At 59.1% G+C, this 21,960-nt stretch overlaps 2 protein-coding genes and 2 long non-coding RNA genes across 10 annotated transcripts in view; 1 reads left to right on the plus strand and 3 right to left on the minus strand.

Annotated features, from left to right (window-relative positions):
• Positions 1-171: 171 nt before the first annotated feature.
• Positions 172-7,203, minus strand: LOC137757724 (uncharacterized). 2 transcript variants are annotated; one of them, XR_011072432.1, is made up of 3 exons: positions 7,009-7,203; positions 3,097-3,207; positions 172-1,250 (listed from the first exon to the last, which is right to left on the minus strand). It is a non-coding gene; the product is annotated as an uncharacterized lncRNA (long non-coding RNA). The 2 variants fall into 2 exon arrangements; XR_011072431.1 differs by having other exon boundaries at positions 3,097-3,421.
• RNH1 (ribonuclease/angiogenin inhibitor 1) lies at positions 6,835-18,808 on the plus strand. Of its 4 annotated transcripts, XM_068534363.1 has the most exons (11): positions 10,400-10,575; positions 12,816-12,916; positions 13,075-13,180; positions 16,060-16,230; positions 16,468-16,638; positions 17,087-17,257; positions 17,350-17,520; positions 17,613-17,783; positions 18,011-18,181; positions 18,336-18,506; positions 18,601-18,808. In XM_068534363.1, the coding sequence occupies exons 1-11, from the start codon at positions 10,415-10,417 to the stop codon at positions 18,686-18,688; spliced, it is 1,653 nt and encodes a 550-aa protein (XP_068390464.1). In that variant the 5' UTR covers positions 10,400-10,414; the 3' UTR covers positions 18,689-18,808. The 4 variants fall into 4 exon arrangements, with proteins under 4 accessions (XP_068390463.1, XP_068390464.1, XP_068390461.1 ...); XM_068534362.1 differs by lacking the exons at positions 10,400-10,575; positions 12,816-12,916 and adding an exon at positions 6,835-6,937; XM_068534360.1 differs by lacking the exon at positions 12,816-12,916 and having other exon boundaries at positions 10,491-10,575.
• LOC137757723 (uncharacterized) lies at positions 9,542-10,536 on the minus strand. Its single transcript, XR_011072430.1, has 2 exons — positions 10,265-10,536; positions 9,542-10,025 (listed from the first exon to the last, which is right to left on the minus strand). It is a non-coding gene; the product is annotated as an uncharacterized lncRNA (long non-coding RNA).
• Positions 18,803-21,960, minus strand: part of PTDSS2 (phosphatidylserine synthase 2) — a 30,273-nt gene continuing 27,115 nt past the window's right edge. For all 3 annotated transcript variants that reach the window (XM_068534358.1, XM_068534357.1, XM_068534359.1), the window contains 4 exons: positions 21,724-21,838; positions 21,490-21,635; positions 21,219-21,404; positions 18,803-21,098 (listed from right to left, as the gene is read on the minus strand). In XM_068534358.1, coding sequence (XP_068390459.1) covers positions 20,939-21,098; positions 21,219-21,404; positions 21,490-21,635; positions 21,724-21,838 — 607 coding nt within the window. In that variant the 3' untranslated portion in view covers positions 18,803-20,938. The remainder of the gene's footprint in view (positions 21,099-21,218; positions 21,405-21,489; positions 21,636-21,723; positions 21,839-21,960) is intronic.

The following is a 21,960-nucleotide window of genomic DNA, read 5'->3' on the forward strand; positions in this document are numbered from 1 at the left end:
TGGAAAGAGCCGGTGGAGCAGGAGCTGCCTCCCGGGGGCCCCACAAGAGCTTTGGTCCCTGGGAACCTTCATCCCTGCCAAGTTTCTGATTAATAGTACAGCATTTTCAGGATCAAAACTCAAGTTTCAGGGGTTAAGTCTACATGCAATGAAATATAAATATCCCAGGTATACAGTTTGACAAGTTTTTCTTTCTTTATTCAGTTTGCACACATGACAGTTCAGTCTCTGGGACATACAGCCCCGTGGGTTTTCACACACGGGTGGGGCCGCCGCATCCGCGCTGCAGCTTAAGCCCCCACCCCATTAGCCCCGGCAGCCGCTGATGCTTGCCCTCCCGGGGCTGTGCTTGTTCCAGAACGCCCTGTGAGAGGAATCATATGTGGGTCTGGATTTCTTCACTTAGCAAAATATGTCTAAGGCTCATCCACGCTGCTGAGTGAATCAATAGCTTGTTCCCTTGTGTCCCTGAATCATAGTCCGTTTCATGGAATCCCACGGTTTATCCATTCCCTCGATGAAGATGATCTTGGTTGCTTCCAGTTTTTAACGATCACGAATAGAGCAGTGAGTATTGCATGCAGGTTTTATGTGTGTTTAAGTTTTCAGTTCATTTCGGTAAATACCAAGGAGCATCATTGCTGATCACATGGTGAGTATAGGTAGTTTTTTTTTTTTTTTTTTTGGCTGCATTGGGTCTTCACTGCTGCAGCACGTGGGCCCTAGAGCACGCAGGCTTCAGTAGTTGTGGCTCGCGGGCTCTAGAGCGCAGGCTCAGTAGTTGTGGCGCACGGGCTTAGTTGCTCCGTGGCATGTGGGATCTTCCCGGACCAGGGATGGAACCGGTGTCCCCTGCATTGGCAGGTGGATTCTTAACCACTGCGCCACCAGGGAAGTCCCAGTATGTGTAGTTTTGTAAGAAACCGCCCAGCTGTCCCCCACAGTGGCTGCACCATTTGCATCCCCACCAGTGCTGGACGAGAGTTCCTGTTGCTCCACATCCTTGCCAGCACTTTGGTTCTTATTCTGCATGAGTCCTTTATTAGATATATGATTGGCAAATATCTTCTCCCACTCTGTAGCTTTTTCATTCTTTTAACAGTGTCTGTTGCAGAATGAAAGTTTTACATTTAGATATAGTTCTTTCTCTCATAGGTGTCCTCTCTCTCATCTGACCGGCCTCTTTCCCAGTGTCCATGGCCTCACCCCATCCTGGCGTTCTGGTTTTCTAATGCCACAAGTGAGTTGCCCTGCAAACAAGCCAGAGGTTTAAGATGGAACCAGAAGTTGGGACACAGCCATGTTTACTCGTTTGTGTATCCAACAGGCTGTGTTCTCAGACAACAGTGGCTGGGCCTGAAGTCTAAGATATTTACCATCTGGCGCATTACAGGAAACCTCCCTGATTTTGTGCCCAGGCCTGCAGATGGGCAGGGGTGGTGGGACGGCGGGGCCCACCAGGCTTACCCTCACACCCTGGGCTCCTGTCTGCGTGAGGCCTGCAGCCTGGTGGCTGTGGGGCGATGGAAGTTCTGAGGGCCAGCGGCGGCTGACTCGCCCTGGGCCCGGCCTCGGAGGTCAGCAGAGACACAGCCACACTCCGGGCCAAGGCGGGCGTGGGGCCTCCCAGCTTCGGGCCCGTGGAGTCCCCCCAGTAGAGGCATCTCGTCGTGAGAGGAGTGTGGGAGGTCCAGGGTGACCACTCGGGCAGCACAGCCCACGCCTGCCTTGATGCTCCCAGCGCCATCTTGGCCAGACCCCTCTTCTCTCCGGGGTCAGGGCTCTGAAGAGCATCTCTTGGTCCAGAGTGAGCTTGATCTGTTGGCTATTCACGTGCGCCCCGAACCTGTCACGGCAGAACCTGCTCTCCTGCCCACCCACAACGTCTCCCCGGCCGGCAGGGTCTTTGCCCCATACCCAGTTACCCAGATTGGAACAGGTTGTTCAGAAAGCAGTGAGGCGTTGGGAGACCCGATACTAGGGCTCCCATTAGGGCTGGATATTAGGGGATTACAGTAAATGCTTCAGGTGTAGCAACAGGGTCAAAGTCACGCATAAGAAAAGAATCCCTGTGTCGTCGTGTCCCGTCCCCCCCACCCCCAAGATCCCGCTCGGCTTTGGGATCTCCCCCCACCCCCAAGATCCCGCTCGGCTTTGGGATCTTAGTTCCCCAACCAGGGATCAAACCCTGGTGCTCGGCAGTGAAAGTGCCGAGTCCTAACCACTGGACCGCCAGGGAGTTCCCAAGAATCCCTCTTTTTAATTAATTAATTTATTTATTTTTGGCTGTGTTGGGTCTTAGTTTCTGTGCGAGGGCTTTCTCTAGTTGCGGCGAACGGGTGCCACTCTTCACCGTGGTGCGCGGGCGTCTCACTATCACGGCCTCTCTTGTTGCGGAGCACAGGCTCCAGACGCCCAGGCTCAGTAGTTGTGGCTCACGGGCCTAGTTGCTCCGCGGCATGTGGGATCTTCCCAGACCAGGGCTTGAACCCGTGTCCCCTGCATTGGCAGGCAGATTCTCAACCACTGCGCCACCAGGGAAGCCCAAGAATCCCTGTTTTTAAAATGCATACTGAGAACCTAGGGACGGGGTGAGGCCAGACATCTTGGGTTCTCTGTAAAACACCTGTGCTGGTCAAGTGTGTGGTGAACGCAGGACACAGGACAGGACAGTGTCGCTAGTGTTGGACCTGGGTGATGGAATTTGGGGGTTCGTCACACTTTAAAAAAATAAATGATGGAAATTGTCTAAAAGAGCAGAAATATATAACTAAAAAACATCAAGATGGGGCGTCATTTCGACCCCGCCGACCCGCATTCGTTCCATCTGGGCTCGGGTCCAGCCTGGTCTCTGCTGCCTGGAGCCCCTCCCCTCCCGCGGGGCCCTCTGGGGCCTGTTGAGCCAGTCCAGACCGGTCCCCACTCTCCCCTCGCGCCCCCCGCCCCCGTGCCCCACACCGCCGCCCTCGCTCCTCACGTGCCCACTCGCGCCCCCTCGAGGCTCAGCCGGCACCGCCAGGCCGGGGGTCGGGCACCCGCCATCCCAGCTTCAGACCCAGGTCCACGGCCTCCCCCCGCGGGGCCCCGGGGACCCACTTGATGCCGTAGCGCTCCCGGAACATGATGTGGTTTCGGAAGGCGCGGTTCCCATCCAGGTCGGATCTGCCTTATGTCCTGGGAGTACAGACGGGCCTGCTGCTTCGGGCTCTGTGGGCGGGGCCAAGGGGCGGGGCGGGCGTCAGGCGGAACCTGGACCCACGGCCACCACCGCGGGACAGAGCGGGCGCTGCGAGGCCAGCGGGAACTGAGCTGTTTCTGCAGAAGCCTCATTGTGCGCGTTTCTGAAGCCAGGGCGGGTCACGAGTGACCCCTGTCAGGATGAAGGTGACCTGACGATTGCCTGTGCTCCTAGCCTGGCAGTCTGCTCCAACAGAAGATAATATCGTCAGTGTGTCATCCAATCATCAAGTTCTTTATAATTTCTTAAATATAAAATGTGCAACACTCAGTCAAAAGTAACCAGGGGGCTTCCCTGGTGGCGCAGTGGTTGAGAATCTGCCTGCCAATGCAGGGGACACGGGTTCGAGCCCTGGTCTGGGAAGATCCCACATGCCGCGGAGCGACTGGGCCCGTGAGCCACAATTACTGAGCCTGCGCGTCTGGAGCCTGTGCTCCGCAACAAGAGAGGCCGCGATGGTGAGAGGCCCGCGCACCGCGATGAAGAATGGCCCCCACTTGCCGCAACTGGAGAAAGCCCTCACACAGAAACGAAGACCCAACACAGCCATAAATAAATAAATTAAAAAAAAAAAAAAAAAAAAAAGTAACCAGGCATTATCAGGAAATAAGATCTGATGAAAAAGAACAGGCAATAGAAACAGACCCAACAGAGGTGCAGATAATGGAGCTATTAGACAAGGGCTTTAAACGAAATACACTTGGACTTCCCTGGTGGTGCAGTGGTTAAGAATCCTCCTGACAATGCAGGGGACACGGGTTCGAGCCCTGGTCTGGGAAGATTCCACATGCCGCGGAGCAACTAAGCCCATGCGCCAAAACTACTGAGCCTGCGAGCCACAACTACTGAGGCTGCATGCCACAACTACTGAAGCTTGTGTGCCTAGAGCCTGTGCTCTGCAACAAGAGAAGCCACCTCAATGAAGAGTAGCCCTCGCTCGCCGCAACTAGAGAAAAGCCCGCACACAGCAACAAAGACCCAACGCAGCCAAAAATAAATAAATAAATTTATTAAAAAAAAAAAAATACACTTAATGTACTCATGGAGCGAAAGGCAAGATTAACAGATGTGGGGAGGGGGAGACCTGGAAACAAAAACAAACAAATGAAAATTCTAAAAGAAATAAATAGAATAACTAAATTTAAGGACTGAATGGATAGTTTTGACAGCAGATCTAAAGATAAAGAGAGAATCGGTGAACCAGAAGGCAGGTCAAAAGAAATTATGTAGACCGAAACAGAGTCAAAGGATATAAAATCTAATAAAAAGAATAAGAGACATGTGGGTACAGTGGAAAGATCAAGCATATTTATTTATTTATTTTCAGCTGCGTTGGGTCTTCGTTGCTGCGCGTGGGCTTTCTGTAGTTGCGGTGAGTGGGGGCTACTCTTCGTTGCGGTGTGCGGGCTTCTCATTGCGGTGGCTTCTCTTGTTGCGGAGCACGGGCTCTAGGTGCACGGGCTTCAGTAGTTGTGACATATGGGCTCAGTAGTTGTGGCTTGCGGGCTCTAGAGCGCAGGCTCAGTAGTTGTGGCGCACGGGGTTAGTTGCTCCACTGCTTGTGGGATCTTCCCGGACCAGGGCTTGAACCCGTGTCCTCTGCATTGGCAGGTGGATTCTTAACCACTGTGCCACCAGGGAAATCCCAAGCATATTTTTTTAAAATTTATTTATTTATTTATTTATTTATTTATTTATTTATTTATTTATGGCTGCACTGGGTCCTCATTGCTGTAGGCGGGCTTTCTCTAGTTGCGGTGAGCGGAGACTACTCTTCATTGCGGTGCGTGGGCTTCTCATCGTGGTGGCTTCTCTTGTTGTGGAGCACAGGCTCTAGGCGCATGGGCTTCAGTAGTTGTGACATATGGGCTCAGTAGTTGTGGCTCGTGGGCTCTAGAGTGCAGGCTCGGTAGTTGTGGCGCACGGGCTTAGTTGCTCCGCAGCATGTGGGATCGTCCCGGACCAGGGCTTGAACCCGTGTCCCCTGCATTGGCAGGCGGATTCTTAACCACTGCGCCACCAGGGAAACCCTCAAGCATATTTTTAATTGATTCTAGATGAAGAGCAGAGAGTGAGGCATCCAAAATATCTGAAGAAATAAGAGCTGAGACGTTCCCGAAACTGATGAAAGATATCAAGCTACAGATTCTAGAAGCACAGTGAGCAACAAAAAGGATAAATACAGGGAAAAACACATCCAGGCACAGTATAGTAAACCTGCTGACTGAGAATAAAGAGGAAAGCTTTAAAGTACCCAGGAAGACATGTCACCTTCAAAGGAGTGACAATAAGAGTGACAGAAAGTATGGAAATCAGAAGACAATGGAATAACATCCCCAGAATGCTAACAGAAATAAATGCCAACCTACACATCTATACCCAGTGAAAATGTCCCTGAAAAATAAAGAATGCACAGAAAAATTTTCAGAGAAACAAAACCTGGCAGAATCCAGTTTCCTGGTTTCACCAGGAAACCCACATCAAATGAAATACTAGAAGGTGTTCTCCATGGAGAAAAAAAAAAAAAGTGACCCCAGATAGAAGTTTGAAAATGCTAGGATTGAAGAGGGCCCGAGTTTGATCCCTGGTTGGAGAACTAAGATCCCGCAGCCATGCAGGAAAGAAAGAAAGGAACGAAGGAACCAAGGAAGGAAGGAAGGAAGAAAAGGACTCAACCAGGTGAATCAGGTAAGTTGAAAAATAACAAGAATGACATAACTTCCAGTGAATCCCAAAGGGCCGCCCACTGTGGCCAGCACACGTATGGTGGTAACCTGCATCCTCAACTTTGTGGAGTGTCTCAAAATTGACAAGTACGGGTGAGAAAATGAGGGGAAAGGCACTTCCAGACCTTCCTTCCCCTCCTCAGGAGTTTTACTCAGCTTTCAATTTTATGTCCTTTGGCTGGGCACCACTTGTTTCATTCAGTCTGTGGACACCTGGCCACACCCCTCACCAGCTCCAGTCCCCGCAGGTAACCCTCTCAGGCCTGGCCTTCCCCTCCCGAGTTTCCCTCCATCAGGGATTTCTGTTTGTTCTACTCAATGTTGAATCCTCACCACCTAGAACACAGCCAGGCACACAGGAGTTAATAAATATTTACGAAGAAATGCATTTAGGTGAGGCACGAATTGTTAACATTCATTGACAATATTAGATGAATGAAACATCACCCATAGATTACAAACGTTGCCTTAATTAACAAAGTTGCCACTTTGTTCCGAAACCAACTGTCTGTCTGTGTCTGACTCTCCAGCTCTAGTTGTCGGTGCTCGCAGAATCCCGACACCCAGACTTTGCTCCAAGTCAGAGAACCGACCCGCTGCCCGCCACGTTAATGTCACGGCCCGGGTCCTGCGAGGCCTCATCCTCACCGGGTCCGACTTTCGAAGCCCACCTACGGCACGCGCGGGTCCGCCCATCAGTTCCAGCCGGGCTGGAAGCGGTGAGGGCACCTTGGGTACCACCGCCGGCCCCGCCCCACCCGCAGGCCCCGCCCCCTCCGCCAGCAGGCCCACCCTAAACCCCGCCCCTGTCCGCCCGCCCACAGGCCCCACCCCTAGAGGCCCCGCCCACCGCCTGTTGTCGCGCCGCAGCGAGGCCCCGCCCCACCGCTGGTCCTGACACCAACCCCCCGGTCGGAAGTAGGCCGTCTCCCTCCCGGTCAACAGGCCAGGGACAGTTCGTTGTCGTGTCTAGGTCAGTCACTCCCTAGGTCCGTCAGTGGGTGGGCCAAACAGACGGCCGACCGGTCCAGCGTCAGTCCTTACCGGCGCCGGTCTTGGTCGGGCCGCGCGTGGACGCACGCCGGACGCCACTGAGGCCACGCAGCCCGGGGATACGCGCGCTCGCCAGCGTGGGGCGAGGGGTCCTCTGGGCCGGGGTCACCCCCGCTCCGCGGACCTGGGGGGCGGGTCCTGTCGGGGGCGGGTTCGGTGAGGCGGGGCCGCGCGGGCCGAGGCCGCGGCACCGCCCAGGGAACGTCGGCGCGCTCCGATGACGTCAGGACGCCCGAGTTCGCCTCTGCGCGTGCGCGCCGCCGCCGGCCGTCCTCCCGGGGCACGCTGGGACCTCCGGCGCGGGGCGCTGGGTCTGCGCCTGCGTGATCTGCGTCTTGGTGGTCCGCCCTTTGGCGCCCAGTAATCTACACCAGCAAGGGCTGGCTCGGCCAGACTTTCCTTCTCAAATTGAGTAACCCCCGACCTTATTCCCCCAAAGAACCGATCCCCAGGAAGGACAGACAGCCCTGGCAGAGAGCACTCGCCCGGGTGGCGCCCTCAGGGTGTTGGGCCTTGGGATGGCCATGTGTCCGCCCTGCAGTTCTGTCCCGTTAGGTCACCCGAGTGCCCCGGGGGAGCTGGGTGGGCAGCTCCTGTGGGAAAGAGAAAGACATAAGTGGGACAGCACCTCGGGGGCCGCGAGGTTGGGTTGTCACAAGGTCTGGCTGAGACAGTCTAAATGTCAGCTTGTGGAGGTTGGTTGAGTAGATTGAATACACTCGAACAGAGACACACAGTGTGCCCACTAAAAGTTAGCTTCCATACGTATCTATTCACGTACGTGTATATTCGTCTATACATTGTATACATATCTATTCTTAGGTGAGAAATATAGCAGCTCCCTAATGCATTAGTTTCTTACTGCTACTGTAGTGAGTTGCTACAGACCAGATATTTTACAATTCTGGAGGTCAGAAGTCAGAAATGGGCCTTAGGGGGTTAAAAATCAAGGTATCCACAGAATGGTTCCTTCCAGAGGCTCCAGGGGAGAATCTAGTTCTTGGCCTTTTCTAGCTTCTAGAGGCTGCCTGTCTCCATCTTCAAAGCGCAGCCACTCCAACCTCTGCTTCCATTGTCACTTTTCCTCTCTGATTTTGACCCTTTTGCCTCTCTTTTAAGGACCCTCAGGATTACATTGGGCCTATCCAATTAATCAAGGACAGTACCCCCATCTCAAGATTCTTAACTTTGTCATATCTGCAGAGACGCCTTTGCCATCTATGGTAACTATTGACAGGTTTGGGGATTAGGATGTGATCATCTTCGGGGGCCATTATTCTGCCTACTATTGCTTATATCTCATTTTTATTTTTAAAACTGTATTGTGTGTACAGGAGGAGTAGGAGCAGATACACAGATGTCAGATCATTTGTCTCTGGAAGATGGGCATCCTTGGGCCTTTCATTTTTTTAAATCTCTTCTGGTTTTTCTACAAAAAGCACATACTGCTCCTGTGATAAAAATCATGTTAAAGTTGGTTGGCATGCCAGTGCACCCAGAGGCCTCTTTCTGCCCCCTCCCCTCTCCCTGCTCCATCCTCACCCACCCCAGCCTGCAGGAGCTTCTGCCAGAAACCCAGCACCACGCTCATTTTCCTGCATCAGGGTGGGAGAGAGCTGCTCACTGTCTTCACTTGACAACTTGTCAACTTGCACTTGCTGTGGGAGAGCTCATGGCGTGGGGCGGGGGTGGGTGTCTGTGCCTTGGGGGCCCAAACCTGCGAAGCCACTAGGCTCTCCAGGACCCCTGGCCCCACATTGGTGGCCCTGACCCCCTTACAAACTACACAAGCAAGGACTGGCCCCCACCGGATATTCTCCCCAAGTTGAGTAACCCTTCCTTTATTCCCACAACAAACCAACCCCCAGGCAACTGGTCAGCTCCCTGAGGCTCCTTTGTTAAATTTAGAGATCTTGGTTGGTTTCAATAACTGACCATCTGGGCCACATGTGCTTTTCTCTTCTCCTGCTGTAAATTCCCGCTCTGATGTTTTAAATTTACCAATAGTGAGCCTGTGAAACCCTAGGCCGCCAACCTGGACCCCAGTAAAAGCAGAACCCTAGCCGCCTGCCCCCAACCCCCCGCCCCATCCCCACCTTGCTCTGTGGCCCCAGGTATGCCATGTGCATTCCAACACATGTGAGTAATAGACCTTTTTTTTTTTCCCCCAAAGTTTCCTAATGGTCTTTGTTGAAGGCCGCCTTACAATCACAAGGGCAAGTCCGGCCACGACACTGGTTATGGCTAGGCCAAGAGGGGTGCAAAACAGGTGTGTTATGAAGCCTTTAACCATCTTCCTACTGGTAGACATTTAGATTGTTTCCAGGTTTGGACAGTTGCAAAATGCTGCAAAAAGACATTTTGAACATGTCTCCTAAGCTCATGCATGAATATTCCTCTTGATCGATACACAGAAATGCAGGGGTGTGTAGTGTTTTACATAAGCCAAATGCCACGCTTGTTACCCGAAAAACGTTTTGCCTTGTGGTGCGTGTTGAGTCAAAAGACACAGCCAAGCCAAAGATCCGGAGAAGGAAGGATTTATTACCTGCTGCAAGTAAGGGGAACACTGGGGATCTTCTCCAAAGCAGTGTCTCCCCGCAGAGTCCAGGGTTTATCTGATTGAAGTCAGGAGGGTCAGAAAAGGTCATCTTCACCCCTTAGATTCCGGTAGGTCTGGTGGTTGCGGCTTCAGGCTAATCGTCACCATTGAAACAGAACCGGGAGTCTTTACAACTGGTACATTATTTTTGCTGTTGTTACTTCTCTTGTCTGATTACAGTCGTTTGTTTCTGCGTTCTTTTGTTCCCTTAAGACCATCAATTACTGAGACCTGTTCAAGGGCAAGCATTGTGGCCCACCTTAGATCACAAAACGGCTTAGGCCAAAAAATGGCTTCTCTTCTGTTAAGAAAACCATGCCTGGTTCTCTCTCCCAGGAAACCTACCGTATCTGCTTACACGCTGACGCATTTCATCACAGCCAGGACAGATAATTTCCATCTTTTCCTGTGTGGCAGCAAAAAGAAGTGTCTCAGATATTCGATTTCTGTGCTTTGGCAAACTCCCACGTCCTGCCTGCTGGTGGGAGAGCGCAGAGGAAGTCCCGACGGCCTCTGTCTCCTTGGGGGTGGTCGGGGCTCCCTGCGCCTGCGCCGCATCTCCGCCTGGCGCCCCCTCCCCGCGAGGTGGCCTGCCCCCGTTCTGGGTGACAAAGTGGAAAATCAGACAGGGACGTCAAGTTTTACCCCGGAGTTCAGCGGAAAGCGGCGAAGGTTTAACTGGGGGCGCAGGCCCGGCGCGCGTCTCAGAAAAAGACCCGGGGCCAAGCCGGGGAGGGATGGAGGGATGGCGGGCGGGCCCCGGGCGGGCCCCGGGCGGGCCCCTCCCGGGGTGTAATGTCCTCCCGCCGGGGTTCGGTGGGCGAGGGCGAGCTGGCGCGGGACCCTGGGCCCGCCCGGCCCCCACTCTCCAAGGCCCCGCCCCAGGACGTGACCCCACCCCCTGCCCGGGCGGAAGACGCAGCTCGGTCCTCTGGTCAGCGGTGGAGGCCCCGGAGGTGAGGTCCGGGGTCCGGGGCAGAGCGGGAGCGGGCCGGGGAGGGGGGCGCGGCGACCCCGCGGCGTTTTTGGGGTCCCCCAGCCGGTGACCGCGTGGCGGACGGTTCCTGGGCCCGAGGAAGCACGGGGGCCGGGGGCGCGGGGAGCCCTCTCCGCGCGGCATCTGAGCGGCCCGTCTCTCCCTGGAGAGGCCCCGGCCCGACCGCGCGCTGACCTCCGACCCCCGATCCCCGGACACATGCGGATCCTCGGGCGGGCGTGGGGGGCGGCGGCGGCCCCGCGCGGACTCCGGCGCGCCCCTGCTCCCTTCCGCCTCCGCGCCTCGCAGAGGTAACCAAGCTGCGCCGGGGGCGGGGGGCGGGCCGCGGGCGCCGCTCCAGGGAAGGCCCGGGCCGGACCCTGAGGCGGAGAAGACGCACCTCCTGTCTTCCGGCACGGTCTTGCGCAGCGGCCTGTCCCCGCACTTGGAAGCATTAATTAGGGGCCGTTGTTGAGATCCTCGACCCGCGACTTGGGGCCTGGGGAGCAGCCCAGCTGGTGGGGGTCCTGATTGCCAGGGAGGCCGTGGGCCGGACACGTGCTTGTTCCTGTCCAGATCAGGCACCCTGACTGGGGGCTTGTGAGGAAGGCTGTACATGCGGCGTCTTTGCGGGATGTTAACACTTTTTCATGGGTTCTCAAAGGGATCCGTGTTCTCTGGAGGCTAAGACGCCCACAGGCCAACCAAAGGGATACTCTGGGTCTAGTCAAGTCTGGGGGCTTGGGGGGCGCAGGTGCTGGGTATCAGTTTCCTACTCTGGAGAGGCGAGTCCCCTAATGTCACACTGGATTCAGGGAGGGAGCAGCCGGGGGAGCAGTGTTGGGGCTAGAGCTCCTCAGTGGCCCCTCCCATCCTGAACCCCGAGCCCCTCCTCCTCATCCCTCTCCCGCGATGACTGAGGATTCTGAGTCAGGGTTTGGGTGGCCACACCCTGGGCTGGGGGTGGGTGGCAGGTCTGGTTTTGCTCACGGGCTCTGGCCAGTGGGCTGGGCGGCCTTTTCCTGGTATGGTCCCTCCCTGTGATGGTACGTGAAGTGGCCAGTTACCCATGCCCTCGCCTCAGTTTCTTAGCAGGCCCCCCTGCTGGGACGTGCACACGTGAATCTGAATCTTACCTGATCATTGGCACCAGGGGCCTCCCAGGAAGAATGTAACTAGAGCCTTTGCCTGGGCTGGCCCTCCTCCCTGCTGTGGGCTCGAACCAGCCGGGGCCGGCAGGGGGCATGCCCTCTTCAGCAAGGCCGGGGCTGTGCCAGGCACGGACACAACACGAGTGAAGCATTGTTCTCAGGAATCTGGGGGTTTCGGGGAACCGGGAACCTCACATGGGTCTGAGTCATCCTGCCTCGAGACCTGGAAAGGCATGGCTTCCAGGCGCGGGTGTTTACTGAACTTCCTGTGGCTCTTGACTGAAAGCCCGCTCCCTGCCCCCCTCCCGGGCACCCCCCAGCTCATGGCTGCCGCTGGGTTCCTCTCCTGCTGGCTCCCCCTTCAGGGCCACAGTCGGCACCCGCCCCGGGCTCTGGTTCCTCATTTGTTCAGGCTCTGTGTGTGGCCCTGGTGAGGTTTCAGGGCCTGTGACCTCCCATCCCAGACCTGCTGGCCAGAGGCCTCCCTCTTTTCTCAGCCTGCTTGGTGAGCTGGCTTCTTTGTGGGCTGGTCCCTGGGCTGAGCCAGGGTCGGGCAGAGGACGTGCCCTCTCCAGAGTCCCAGCTCCCAGAAGGGGCTCATGGAAGCAGGCACCCCGGGTGGCCACCCATGAATGCACCATCCAGAGCGTAGGTCACTGGACCTGGGGTCCCCACCTCACCTGCTCTGTCCTGGCCAGGGCACTTGTGGCTGGCGCCCCTCAGGAACCGTCAGCTGACCACCTGACGGCTGCTTCAGGGCAGTGAGGCCTCAGGTGCTGGCATCCTGGGCGGGTCTGGCTTTGTGGATGCCGGCCAGGTGGGGCTGTGCGCTGCCTTCCTGTTCTCGGAGGGGAGAAGGAGGCCGAGTCGGCAGGGGCAGTTACTGCAGCACGTCACAGATTGGGGCCCCTGCGCTCCCCTGGCTGGGGTCTGCACACCGTCCGGGCCCACAGGCCACCTCCTCCCCACCTGTCCTTGCTGGCAAGGCAGAGGCAGGGCTTTGGGCGGTGAGCGCTGCTCTCCCCTTCCTCGGCCGGGAGGTGTCTGGGGGGCTGGGGGACGAGAGCAGCCTCTGTCCCCGCGGCCACGTCCCCCAGCTCTGCGGTCCGTGGCGGTCTTTGCCCGGGAGCCCTCTCCCATTTCTGCTCCTGGAGGCTGAGGTGGATAAAGGTGTTGAAGAAGGGAAACGAAGCAGGCGGGGAGGCTGTGGCTTCTCCTGGAATGTCCCCTGGGGTCCTGTTTGGACGTCTTCCGTCCACTGGATCTCTGGCCTGTCAGACCTTGAGAGTTTGGCTGAAATCCTCTCCTTCTCCCCTGCCTGTGTCTAGGCAACACCTCGCCTCCCACCATGAAGCTCGACATCCAGTGTGAGCAGCTGAGTGACGCCCGGTGGACGGAGCTCCTGCCTCTGATCCAGCAGTACGAGGTGATCAGGTAGGACCGGCCGTGCCTGCGTGCCCGGGGCCACCACCCTGCAGGGGGTGAGGGGTGCTCCCAGCTCGCTTCACTTACAGAAGCGTGATGTAAATTTTGTATGATTTTCACGTGGCATAAAACGTGACTCTGTATTTTTTTTCCAACCATTCGAATGTAAACCCATTCTGGCCCAGGCCTGGTGGGCAGAGCAACCTGGCCCAGGGTCTCGTCCGCTCGTCCCCTTCCCCTGGGCATGCAGTCGCCGCAGCCGGCTCGTGTGGGCACTGCCTGTCCCGTGCCCCTGCCGGGCTGCGGGCTGGGAATCCAAGTCCAGGCTGACTCCTGCTGTCGAGGCCCTCAAACCCGCAGGTTCCTCAGGGCTCACGAGCAAGAGATGAGTGCCTGCCTATCTTTTTTTTTTTGTATTTAAAAATATTTTATTTTATTTTTTTTAATTTTTATTTTTTATAAATTTATTTATTTATTTTTGGCTGCGTTGGGTCTTTGTTGTGGCACGCGGGCTTTTCGTTGCGGTGTCTTCTCTTGTTGCAGAGTACGGGCTCTAGGCGCGCGGGCTTCAGTAGTTGTGGCTCGTGGGCTATAGAGCGCAAGCTCAAGTGGTTGTGGCGCACGGGCTTAGTTGCTCCGCGGCATGTGGGATCTTCCCGGACTAGGGCTCAAACCTGTGTCCCCTGCATTGGCAGTCGGATTCTTAACCACTGCACCACCAGGGAAGTCCCAAAAATATTTTATTTTTGAATAGGTAAGACATATGGCACAAAATTCAAAAAGACACAAAAGGGAATACAGTGAAAAGCCTCTCAGTCCTGTGCCCGTCCACTCTGTTGCCCTCCGCACCAACTACCCTTGTTTCTAAGAATTTAGCCCACAGGTGTAATTCCGTAGATATAATGTGAAATAACATATGCACAAGAATGTTCATTACAGCATTATTTTTAATAGCAAAAGATAAGAAACAGTGAAAATGTCCATTAATAGGGGACTGATTAAATAAGTTATGATTTATCCGTTCAATGGAGAAGTATACAGTTATAAAATAGAATGAGACAGCCCTTTATGTGCAAGTATGTATTAAGTAAAAAAAGTGCAGAACAGCATGCACAGGATGCCATTTGTGTTTCTAATACAAGGAAGTATGTGTATATGCATGAGATATCTTGGGAAGGGCGAACAGGAAGGTGAGGGGTGGGAGGAGGGGCAGTGGGAACGGCATTTAAGAAAGTGCGGTGCCCGAAGGGTGTACTGAGGAGTGGTGAGTCCTCTGAAACATGGCGTGTGAGTTGGAGTGGCAAGGATGAGGTTAGCAGATATCAAATTCTTTTCCCCCCGTTTTAGACAAATAGCAATAGCAGCGTAGGCTTCACTTAGTTGTATAACCTTCCTTTTTCCCTTAATCTATTTCGGAAATCTTACCCAGGCATTTAGAGCCACTTTTTTTTTCTTATTAGGGCTCCATAGCAATTAATTGCTTCTAACCTTTTGCTGTTACAAACAATGCTATAATAAATAACCTCTTACATGTGTCATTTTACTTTTTTTTTTTTAACATCTTCATTGGAGTATAATTGCTTTACAATGGTGTGTTAGTTTCTGCTTTATAACAAAGTGAATCAGTTATACATATACGTATGTCCCCGTATCTCTTCCCTCTTGCGTCTCCCTCACTCCCACCCTCCTTATCCCACCCCTCTAGGTGGTCACAAAGCACCGAGCTGATCTCCCTGTGCTGTGCAGCTGCTTCCCACTAGCTATCTATTTTACGTTTGGTAGTGTATATATGTCCATGCCACTCTCTTACTTTGTCCCAGCTTACCCTTCCCCCGCCCCGTATCCTCAAGTCCCTGCTTATCTTTCTTCTTTTGAACTTATTTGAAATGGTTTTATGGAAGGTTTACGGAAGAGCCACAAAGACGGTGCAGGGTCCCCTGTGCCCTGTCTCCTGGGGCGCTGGTCAAAGCGAAGAGCCCGACACGGCCACCTTGACTCACGTCACCGGCTTTTCCGTGCGTGTCCTCTCCTGTTCCCGGGTCGTGCAGGACCCCTCACGGCATCATCGCCACGTCTCCACGGCCCCTCCTGTCTGTGATGGTCCCTCTGTCCCTCCTTGTCCTTGGCCGCCTGACTCTGGCGTCTGCTCACTCGGGCTCAGGTGAAAGTGCCTCTGACGTCTTCTCAGGGTTGAGTCACATGTTTTGGCCAGACAACACAGAAATGACATTGTGTCCTGCCTGGCGTGGCGTATCGTATCGTGGGAGGTGTTGTCACAGCGGTGCCACGTGGTCACCCCTAATGGTCGCTGTGACCGCCTGATGCAGGGTGCCTGCCACCTCTCGGGGTGACACCCCTTCAGACTCTGCTCACGTCCTGTTTCTGCTCGGACTTTTGCCTGTTGACCTTCGCAGCTGTTGGTGGGTTTTGCCTGAAGCGTTCCTGGGACTCTGCCTCACTGGGGTTTTTAATTTTTTCCTTCCTTCCGCACTTACCACTTGTCATTCTCTGAGGAAGAGCTGGCTTTCCTTCCACCTGTATTGACTCAATGGTTCACTTAATCAGTGGACGTGATCCTGGGTCAGGGTCTGGCACGTTCCACGCTGGCCTCTCCAAGCCTCTTCAGCCGGGCTCTGCCCTCGAGCTGCCACCTCCAGGTTTGGTTTCTCTCCTGGGGGTGGACGGGCACTTGTGCCCGCCGACCGTGTCCCGGGGAAGATGCGGAGATACGCGTCCGTATAGGTGCCAGTATCTTAACCGTTCTCACAAGACGATCCACGCGTTTTCTTTCACTTTAAGATGCGTTGGTTGTGACCCACCTCGTCGAGTTCTTGGCCCAAGAACGGGTCACAACCTGCTGTGTGAAGTGACTGAGTGTCCGTCTGCAGGCTGGACGACTGTGGCCTCACGGAGGTGCGGTGCAAGGACATCGGGTCCGCGCTCCGGGCCAACCCCTCCCTGACAGAGCTTAGCCTCCGCACCAATGAGCTGGGCGACGGCGGCGTGCACCTGGTGCTCCAGGGCCTGCAGAGCCCCACCTGCAAGATCCAGAAGCTCAGGTGAGCCCTGCCGGTCACTCCTGGGCTCTGGGCCCTGAGGCACACCTGAGCCCTCTCGCGGCCCCCGCCCCGCGTCCCCTCCTGCAAGGCCGGCTGCCTGGCCTCCCCGTGGGTGCGTGTGTGGTGGCGGCGGTTCTGTGTCCGCCTTGCTTGGGCTTCGGCAGACGGAGGGGTGGCTCGTCTTGCACGGGAGCCGCAGTCGGCTCGTGGGGCCCGCTGACGGCCACGTGTCTCCAGCCTCCAGAACTGCTGCCTGACAGAGGCCGGCTGCGGGGTCCTGCCCGGCGTGCTGCACTCCCTGCCCACCCTGCAGGAGCTGCACCTCAGCGACAACCCGCTGGGCGACGCCGGCCTGCAGCTGCTCTGCGAGGGGCTCCTGGACCCGCAGTGCCACCTGGAGAAGCTGCAGTGAGTGTGCACCCCACCCGGGGCCCCGAGGTGCCCGCGCCCACCCGTCCCCTGGGTTTCGGCTGTCTGCCCTGGGCAAGCCCCCTCCCCAGCTCATCGGCTACAGGGAGCTTCGAGGAGGGGCTCTTCCCTGAGGCTGGGGCTGTGGCCTCTGAAAGCAGCTGGCAGCTGGCCTGTGACCCCGAGTGAGCACACAGATGGGGTCAGCCACAGAGGGAGGAAGCCGAGCCCGAAAGCCCCAGCTCGGGCCAGGTGTCTTTCTCCTGGGTCTCTGGGCACCCGCCACCCAGGGAGATGGCCCCTCGGCCACTGCCGTGCTGTCACCGCCTGGCAGCCCTCCGGTCTCTGCAGGCCTCACGGCCGGGGTGGGAAAGGAGACCCAGACGGGTGCCCCCTGGGCCAGGCCACGTTCCTGCGGCCGAGGGGCTGACTGCCCGCCCGCCCCCAGGCTGGAGTACTGCAACCTGACGGCCGCAGCCTGCGAGCCCCTGGCCGCGGTGCTCAGGGCCACACAGTACCTGAAGGAGCTCATGGTGAGCAACAACGACATGGGTGAGGCCGGCATCCGGGCGCTGTGCCGGGGCCTGGCGGACTCCGCCTGCCAGCTGGAGACACTCAAGTAAGCTCCGGGCTGGGGCTGGGGGGCAGGGCAGGGCAGGGCGGGGGCTGGGGGGGGGGCGCCCCAGCTCGCAGCGCCTCTCGTGCCCCCAGGCTGGAGAACTGCGGCCTCACGCCGGCCAACTGTAAAGACCTGTGTGGGATCGTGGCCTCCCAGGCCTCGCTGCACGAGCTGGACCTGGGCAGCAACCCGCTGGGCGACGCAGGCATCGCGGAGCTGTGCCCTGGGCTGCTGAGCCCCGGCTCCCAGCTCAAGACCCTGTGGTGAGTCGGCCTCTGGCCGGGCAGACAAAAACCTGGGGGCGGCAGGACGCGTTGGGAGCCTCTCTGTGCTGACGGGGGGCTCACCTCCGCAGGCTCTGGGAGTGTGACATCACCGCCCGTGGCTGCAGAGACCTCTGCCGCGTCCTCCAGGCCAAGGAGACCCTGAAGGAGCTGAGTCTGGCGGGCAACAATCTGGGTGACGAGAGCGCCCGGCTGCTGTGTGAGAGCCTGCAGCAGCCGGGCTGCCAGCTGGAGTCGCTGTGGTGAGGGGGGCCGCGCAGAGGACCCTGGGTGGCCCGGCGGGGGGAACGGCGCCGGGGGCTGGCGAGGTGCGGGTGCCCTCGGGGGGGTGGGGGAGGGGGTGCCGAGGTGGAGCCACCGAAGACGGGCAGAGACTCGGCGGGGGCTGGCGCTCAGATCCCCAGGGGCCTCCCGGGGCACCCCAGAGGCGTGGGCCGCGGTGGCCCCAGTTCCCGTCTGCCGCCCGCAGGGTGAAGTCCTGCAGCCTCACGGCCGCCTGCTGCCACCACTTCGGCTCGATGCTCACCCAGAACAAGCATCTCCTGGAGCTGCAGCTGAGCAGCAACCAGCTGGGCGACTCGGGCGTCCAGGCACTGTGCCAGGCCCTGGGCCAGCCCGGCACCACGCTGAGCGTGCTCTGGTGAGCCTGCTGGGGGGCGCCCCGTCCGCCGGGGCCGAGGGCGGGGACAGCTGCTCGCCCTCGCGCTCCGCGATCTGGCGGCGGCCTGGGCCCTGGTCGCACAGCCACCTGGGGGCGCAGCCTCCGCCTGACCTCGGCCCTGCCCCCCGCCCAGGCTGGGGGACTGTGATGTCACGGACGGCGCCTGCGGAGGCCTGGCCTCGCTCCTGCTGACCAATCGCAGCCTGCGCGAGCTGGACCTCAGCAACAACGGCCTGGGTGACCCCGGCATCCTGCAGCTGCTGGGCAGCCTGGAGCAGTCCGGCTGCGCCCTGGAGCAGCTGGTGTGAGTGGCCCTGGGGTGCGGGGGGCAGGCGAGGCACACGGGGTGGGGGGTGGGGGGGGGCGTGGCCGCTACCTCACCCCCTTCCTCCCTGCAGCCTGTACGACATCTACTGGACGGAGGCGGTGGAGGAGCGCCTGCGGGCCCTGGAGGGGAGCAAGCCCGGCCTGCGGATCGTCTCCTGACGCCCCTCCCCAGACGGCCCTCCTCCCCCGAGGAGTCCTGGCTTTAACCGAGAGAAGAGCTTAAATCAGCTCATTTTTGGGAGAGCATTTTAGGCACTTTATTAAAACGCTTTTCTGGCAGGAGGGTCTTTGTCCGTCCTCGTGGTCCCCACGAGGCTCTGGTGTCGAGGGGGGGATGTTTTCACGAGCACCCGGCTGCCCAGCGAGCACCAGGGACGTAGCCGCTTCGGGCAAGTCAGGGGTCCGGGCCTGGTGGCGGGTGTGCCCAGCGGGGCCCTCCGTGGGGGTCCGGTCTGAGCGCCCCAGGTGCTGGCGGGGTCCTGCTCTGTGCGGCCTCGGAAGCCACCCATCCCACAAGCCTTCACTGCCTCAGGTCTGCGAGGACGGCGTCCCGCCTGCACTACGGGGCACCAGAACGTGGCCGCTGCCCTCGGGGCCTGGCTCACCTTGGCCAGCAGCGTCGGTCATTGGTTGGCAGCGCGCTCGGACCTCCTGCGTGTGGGCCGGAAACCCCGGCTGGGAGCTGCTCCCGGGGCCGGGCCGGGCCGAGCCTGCCGACGGCTGGCTCCCGAGTGCTCTCCTGGTGGAGGCCGGAGCCCTGTGGACATAAGGGCAGGGTCCACCCCGTCTAGCTGGCCTCGTCTGGCCGTGGGTGGACAGCGTAGGGGTGACCTGCCCTGAGCGGCACAATCACGGTGTAGACACTGGGCAGCTTTCAAAGGGTCTGGCGCCTGGGCAGTAACTTCCTGCCATCACTACAAAGCCCTTCGAGGTACCCAGGACCCTGGCTTTGTAACACCTTCCCCGGGAAGGTAGCAGGATCTGTGGAGAAGTGGGTGGACCCACCCAGGTCTGGGTGGGAGACGCTCCAGGGGAACCCGCACCCACCTTGGGCCAGAAACCGCTCCCGGGGGCCACGCCTGGGACTGGTGAGCAACACGGGCCTCCAGCCCTGCAGGGAGAGCACAGGCCACAGGAGGGAGGTAGTCTGGCACCAGAGCGACTGTGAACCCCGCGACGCCGAGAACCCCGGGTGGAGGTGGGCGGACAGGACGCTTGGTGCCTCCGCACTGGTGGGACGGGCGTCGGCCCTAAACCCAGATCAAAGGTGACACTGGGACGGCAGCAGGTGGGGTGGGGCACACTGAGGAAGCCCATGGAAGCCAGAGGCTGAGAAACTCAGCTCAACAGCACAGCGCAAGAGCAGCGGGTGGGGCGGGGGGCACAGGCGCGCCGCCGTCTGTCCTCACAACCACCCTAGGTTTGAAATTCTCCCCAGAAATAGTTACGGGAAAATAAACTAAGGAAACGAGTCCGCCAAGGCCCTGGCGCTCTGAGGAGCCCTGCCCTTGGGGAGGTCGGGAGTGTCACCCTCGCCCGGAAGTCAGGGCGCTTCCCTTCACCCGTGCGTGTGAAGCCTGAGGACGGTGCGCCGTCCCCCGCCCAGAACTAGCTCCCTCGGGCCGGCCCGAGGGGCAAAGGCAGCAGGAGGCGCCCGGGAGGCCGGCGACCCTCGCGCCCGCTGGTCGTCCGCCGGGACAGGCGTCCAGCCCGAGTGGCTCCCAGCTGCCCTCTGGGCAGCACCCGAGGTGGCACAGGGTAGGGCGGGGGTGAGGGGCAGCGAGGAGCCGCGGAGCCGCAGGCCTTCACCGTGGCTTTTATTTGTTCTGTTTGCTCGTGGGGGTGACCTCAACCCTGGGCCACAGAGACCCTCCCTCACGACCCGCCCTCCTGATGGCGGGCACCAGGCCTTGGAGTCTCCGACTCGATGTGCGGGCAGCCCCGTCCACGCGCCCTCCAGGTTGGAGGGTCAGATGGAGGCTCCCGAGGAAGCGGATCTGCCCTTTCCAGCCACGTCAGGGCATCCCTGGACGCCTGTCCTTCACACGTGCCGCCAGAAGACCGTGGGGGACCGGCGGGGCCCAGGGAGCGGACAGGGGCACCGAGACGCTGCTGCCCGGGCCGGGCCGTGTGGGCACCAAGGCTCGGGGTGGCCAAGGCGGCGGGCTGACCGCGCAGAAGGGGCACCAGCCGGCCCAGGGCGAGCCCCAGAGCCTCAGGAGCACACGCGCACACACACACGCACCCACACGTGTGCACACGCCACACACACACGCGCCCCACCCCACTGTGCACGCGGGAGAAGAGGGAGATAGAACCTTGAGGGCCGAGGCCCGCTGGAAGGCTCCTGGCGGGAATCCCAGAGGGTGGAGGGCGCCAGGCCTGGGCTCCGCAGGCCCAGCCGCAGCGTCAGTGCGGTGCTGGCACCCCCTCCCTCTCGGCCTCCTCGGGCCCCGAGGGGTCGTCGGGCCCTGGTGGGCGCCCGTCCACGCTGCCGTCCGCCCTGCCCTGGTCGTCCCTGCCCTGCTGCTTCTGCCGCCGCGTCTCCTTGTACCTCAGGGTGATGTCCCTGGGGACAGCGGGGGCTGCGTCACCACCGGCCGGCCCACGGAGGTCCCTGGACGCTGCCCCGCAGGGGAGCTCAGAGCCCGGGGTGGGCAGGCAGGACCGCCGGGGCCACGGCGCTCACCGCAGGAAGAAGCGCCAGACGGTCCAGGTGAGGGCGAGCACGGAGCCGAGCGTCCAGCACTGGGCGATATAGAAGGGCAGGGACAGCGTGAGCGTGTGCGGGTCGTACTTCACCACGATGAGCAGCTCCGTGACGGTGATGGCCGCCACCAGCCAGGCCTGCTGGCCCAGCTTCTTGTGGAGCTTCCTGCAGAGGGAGGCGGGTGCAGGGGTGAGGCCCGAGAGCACCCGCGCCCGCCCCTCCGCGGCCCAGGCCCCGCCCCGGCCCTCACGGGTCGTCCATGAAGTCGTAGATCTCCCGCATGGCCACGCCGCCCACGTTGACGAAGAAGACTAGCCGCAGGAGGACCAGGTAGTGCTCCGGGGGCAGCCACAGCACGAACTTCAGGTAGAAGGTGTTCAGCTCTGCCAACAGAAACTGGGGCAGAGGAGGGAGGGTGGAGGGCGCCGGGGGCGGGGGCGGGGGCGGGGGGCGGGGCGGGGCGGCAGGCGGCCGCGGGCCTTACCACCAGGATGATGCCGCACACGGCCAGCCAGCGGCGCAGGCTGGAGGCCGGCTTCCACTCGAAGCGGACCCAGCTGTAGGGCGTGAACTGGAAGACGATCCTCTGCATCTTGCCCCTGGAACCGCGGCCGGCCGTCAGCCCAGGGCAACGCCCGCGGGGCACAGCCCGCGCCGCTCACCCCCCGGCCCCCCAGGTCTCTTCCGGGACCGTTTCTCTACTTCCCCACAGAGGGAGGCG

This window comes from Eschrichtius robustus, unplaced genomic scaffold, assembly GCF_028021215.1.
Source record: "Eschrichtius robustus isolate mEscRob2 unplaced genomic scaffold, mEscRob2.pri scaffold_281, whole genome shotgun sequence".
Lineage (NCBI taxonomy): Eukaryota > Metazoa > Chordata > Mammalia > Artiodactyla > Eschrichtiidae > Eschrichtius > Eschrichtius robustus.

Excerpts from the sequence above, each read along its gene's own strand:
- RNH1 (XM_068534363.1), top strand. The coding sequence starts at position 10,415 with ATGTCCTCCCGCCGGGGTTCGGTGGGCGAGGGCGAGCTGGCGCGGGAC. Across the intron at positions 17,258-17,349 it reads TGCCAGCTGGAGACACTCAA|GCTGGAGAACTGCGGCCTCA; the intron begins GTAAGCTCCGGG and ends TCGTGCCCCCAG. Across the intron at positions 17,521-17,612 it reads TCCCAGCTCAAGACCCTGTG|GCTCTGGGAGTGTGACATCA; the intron begins GTGAGTCGGCCT and ends TCACCTCCGCAG.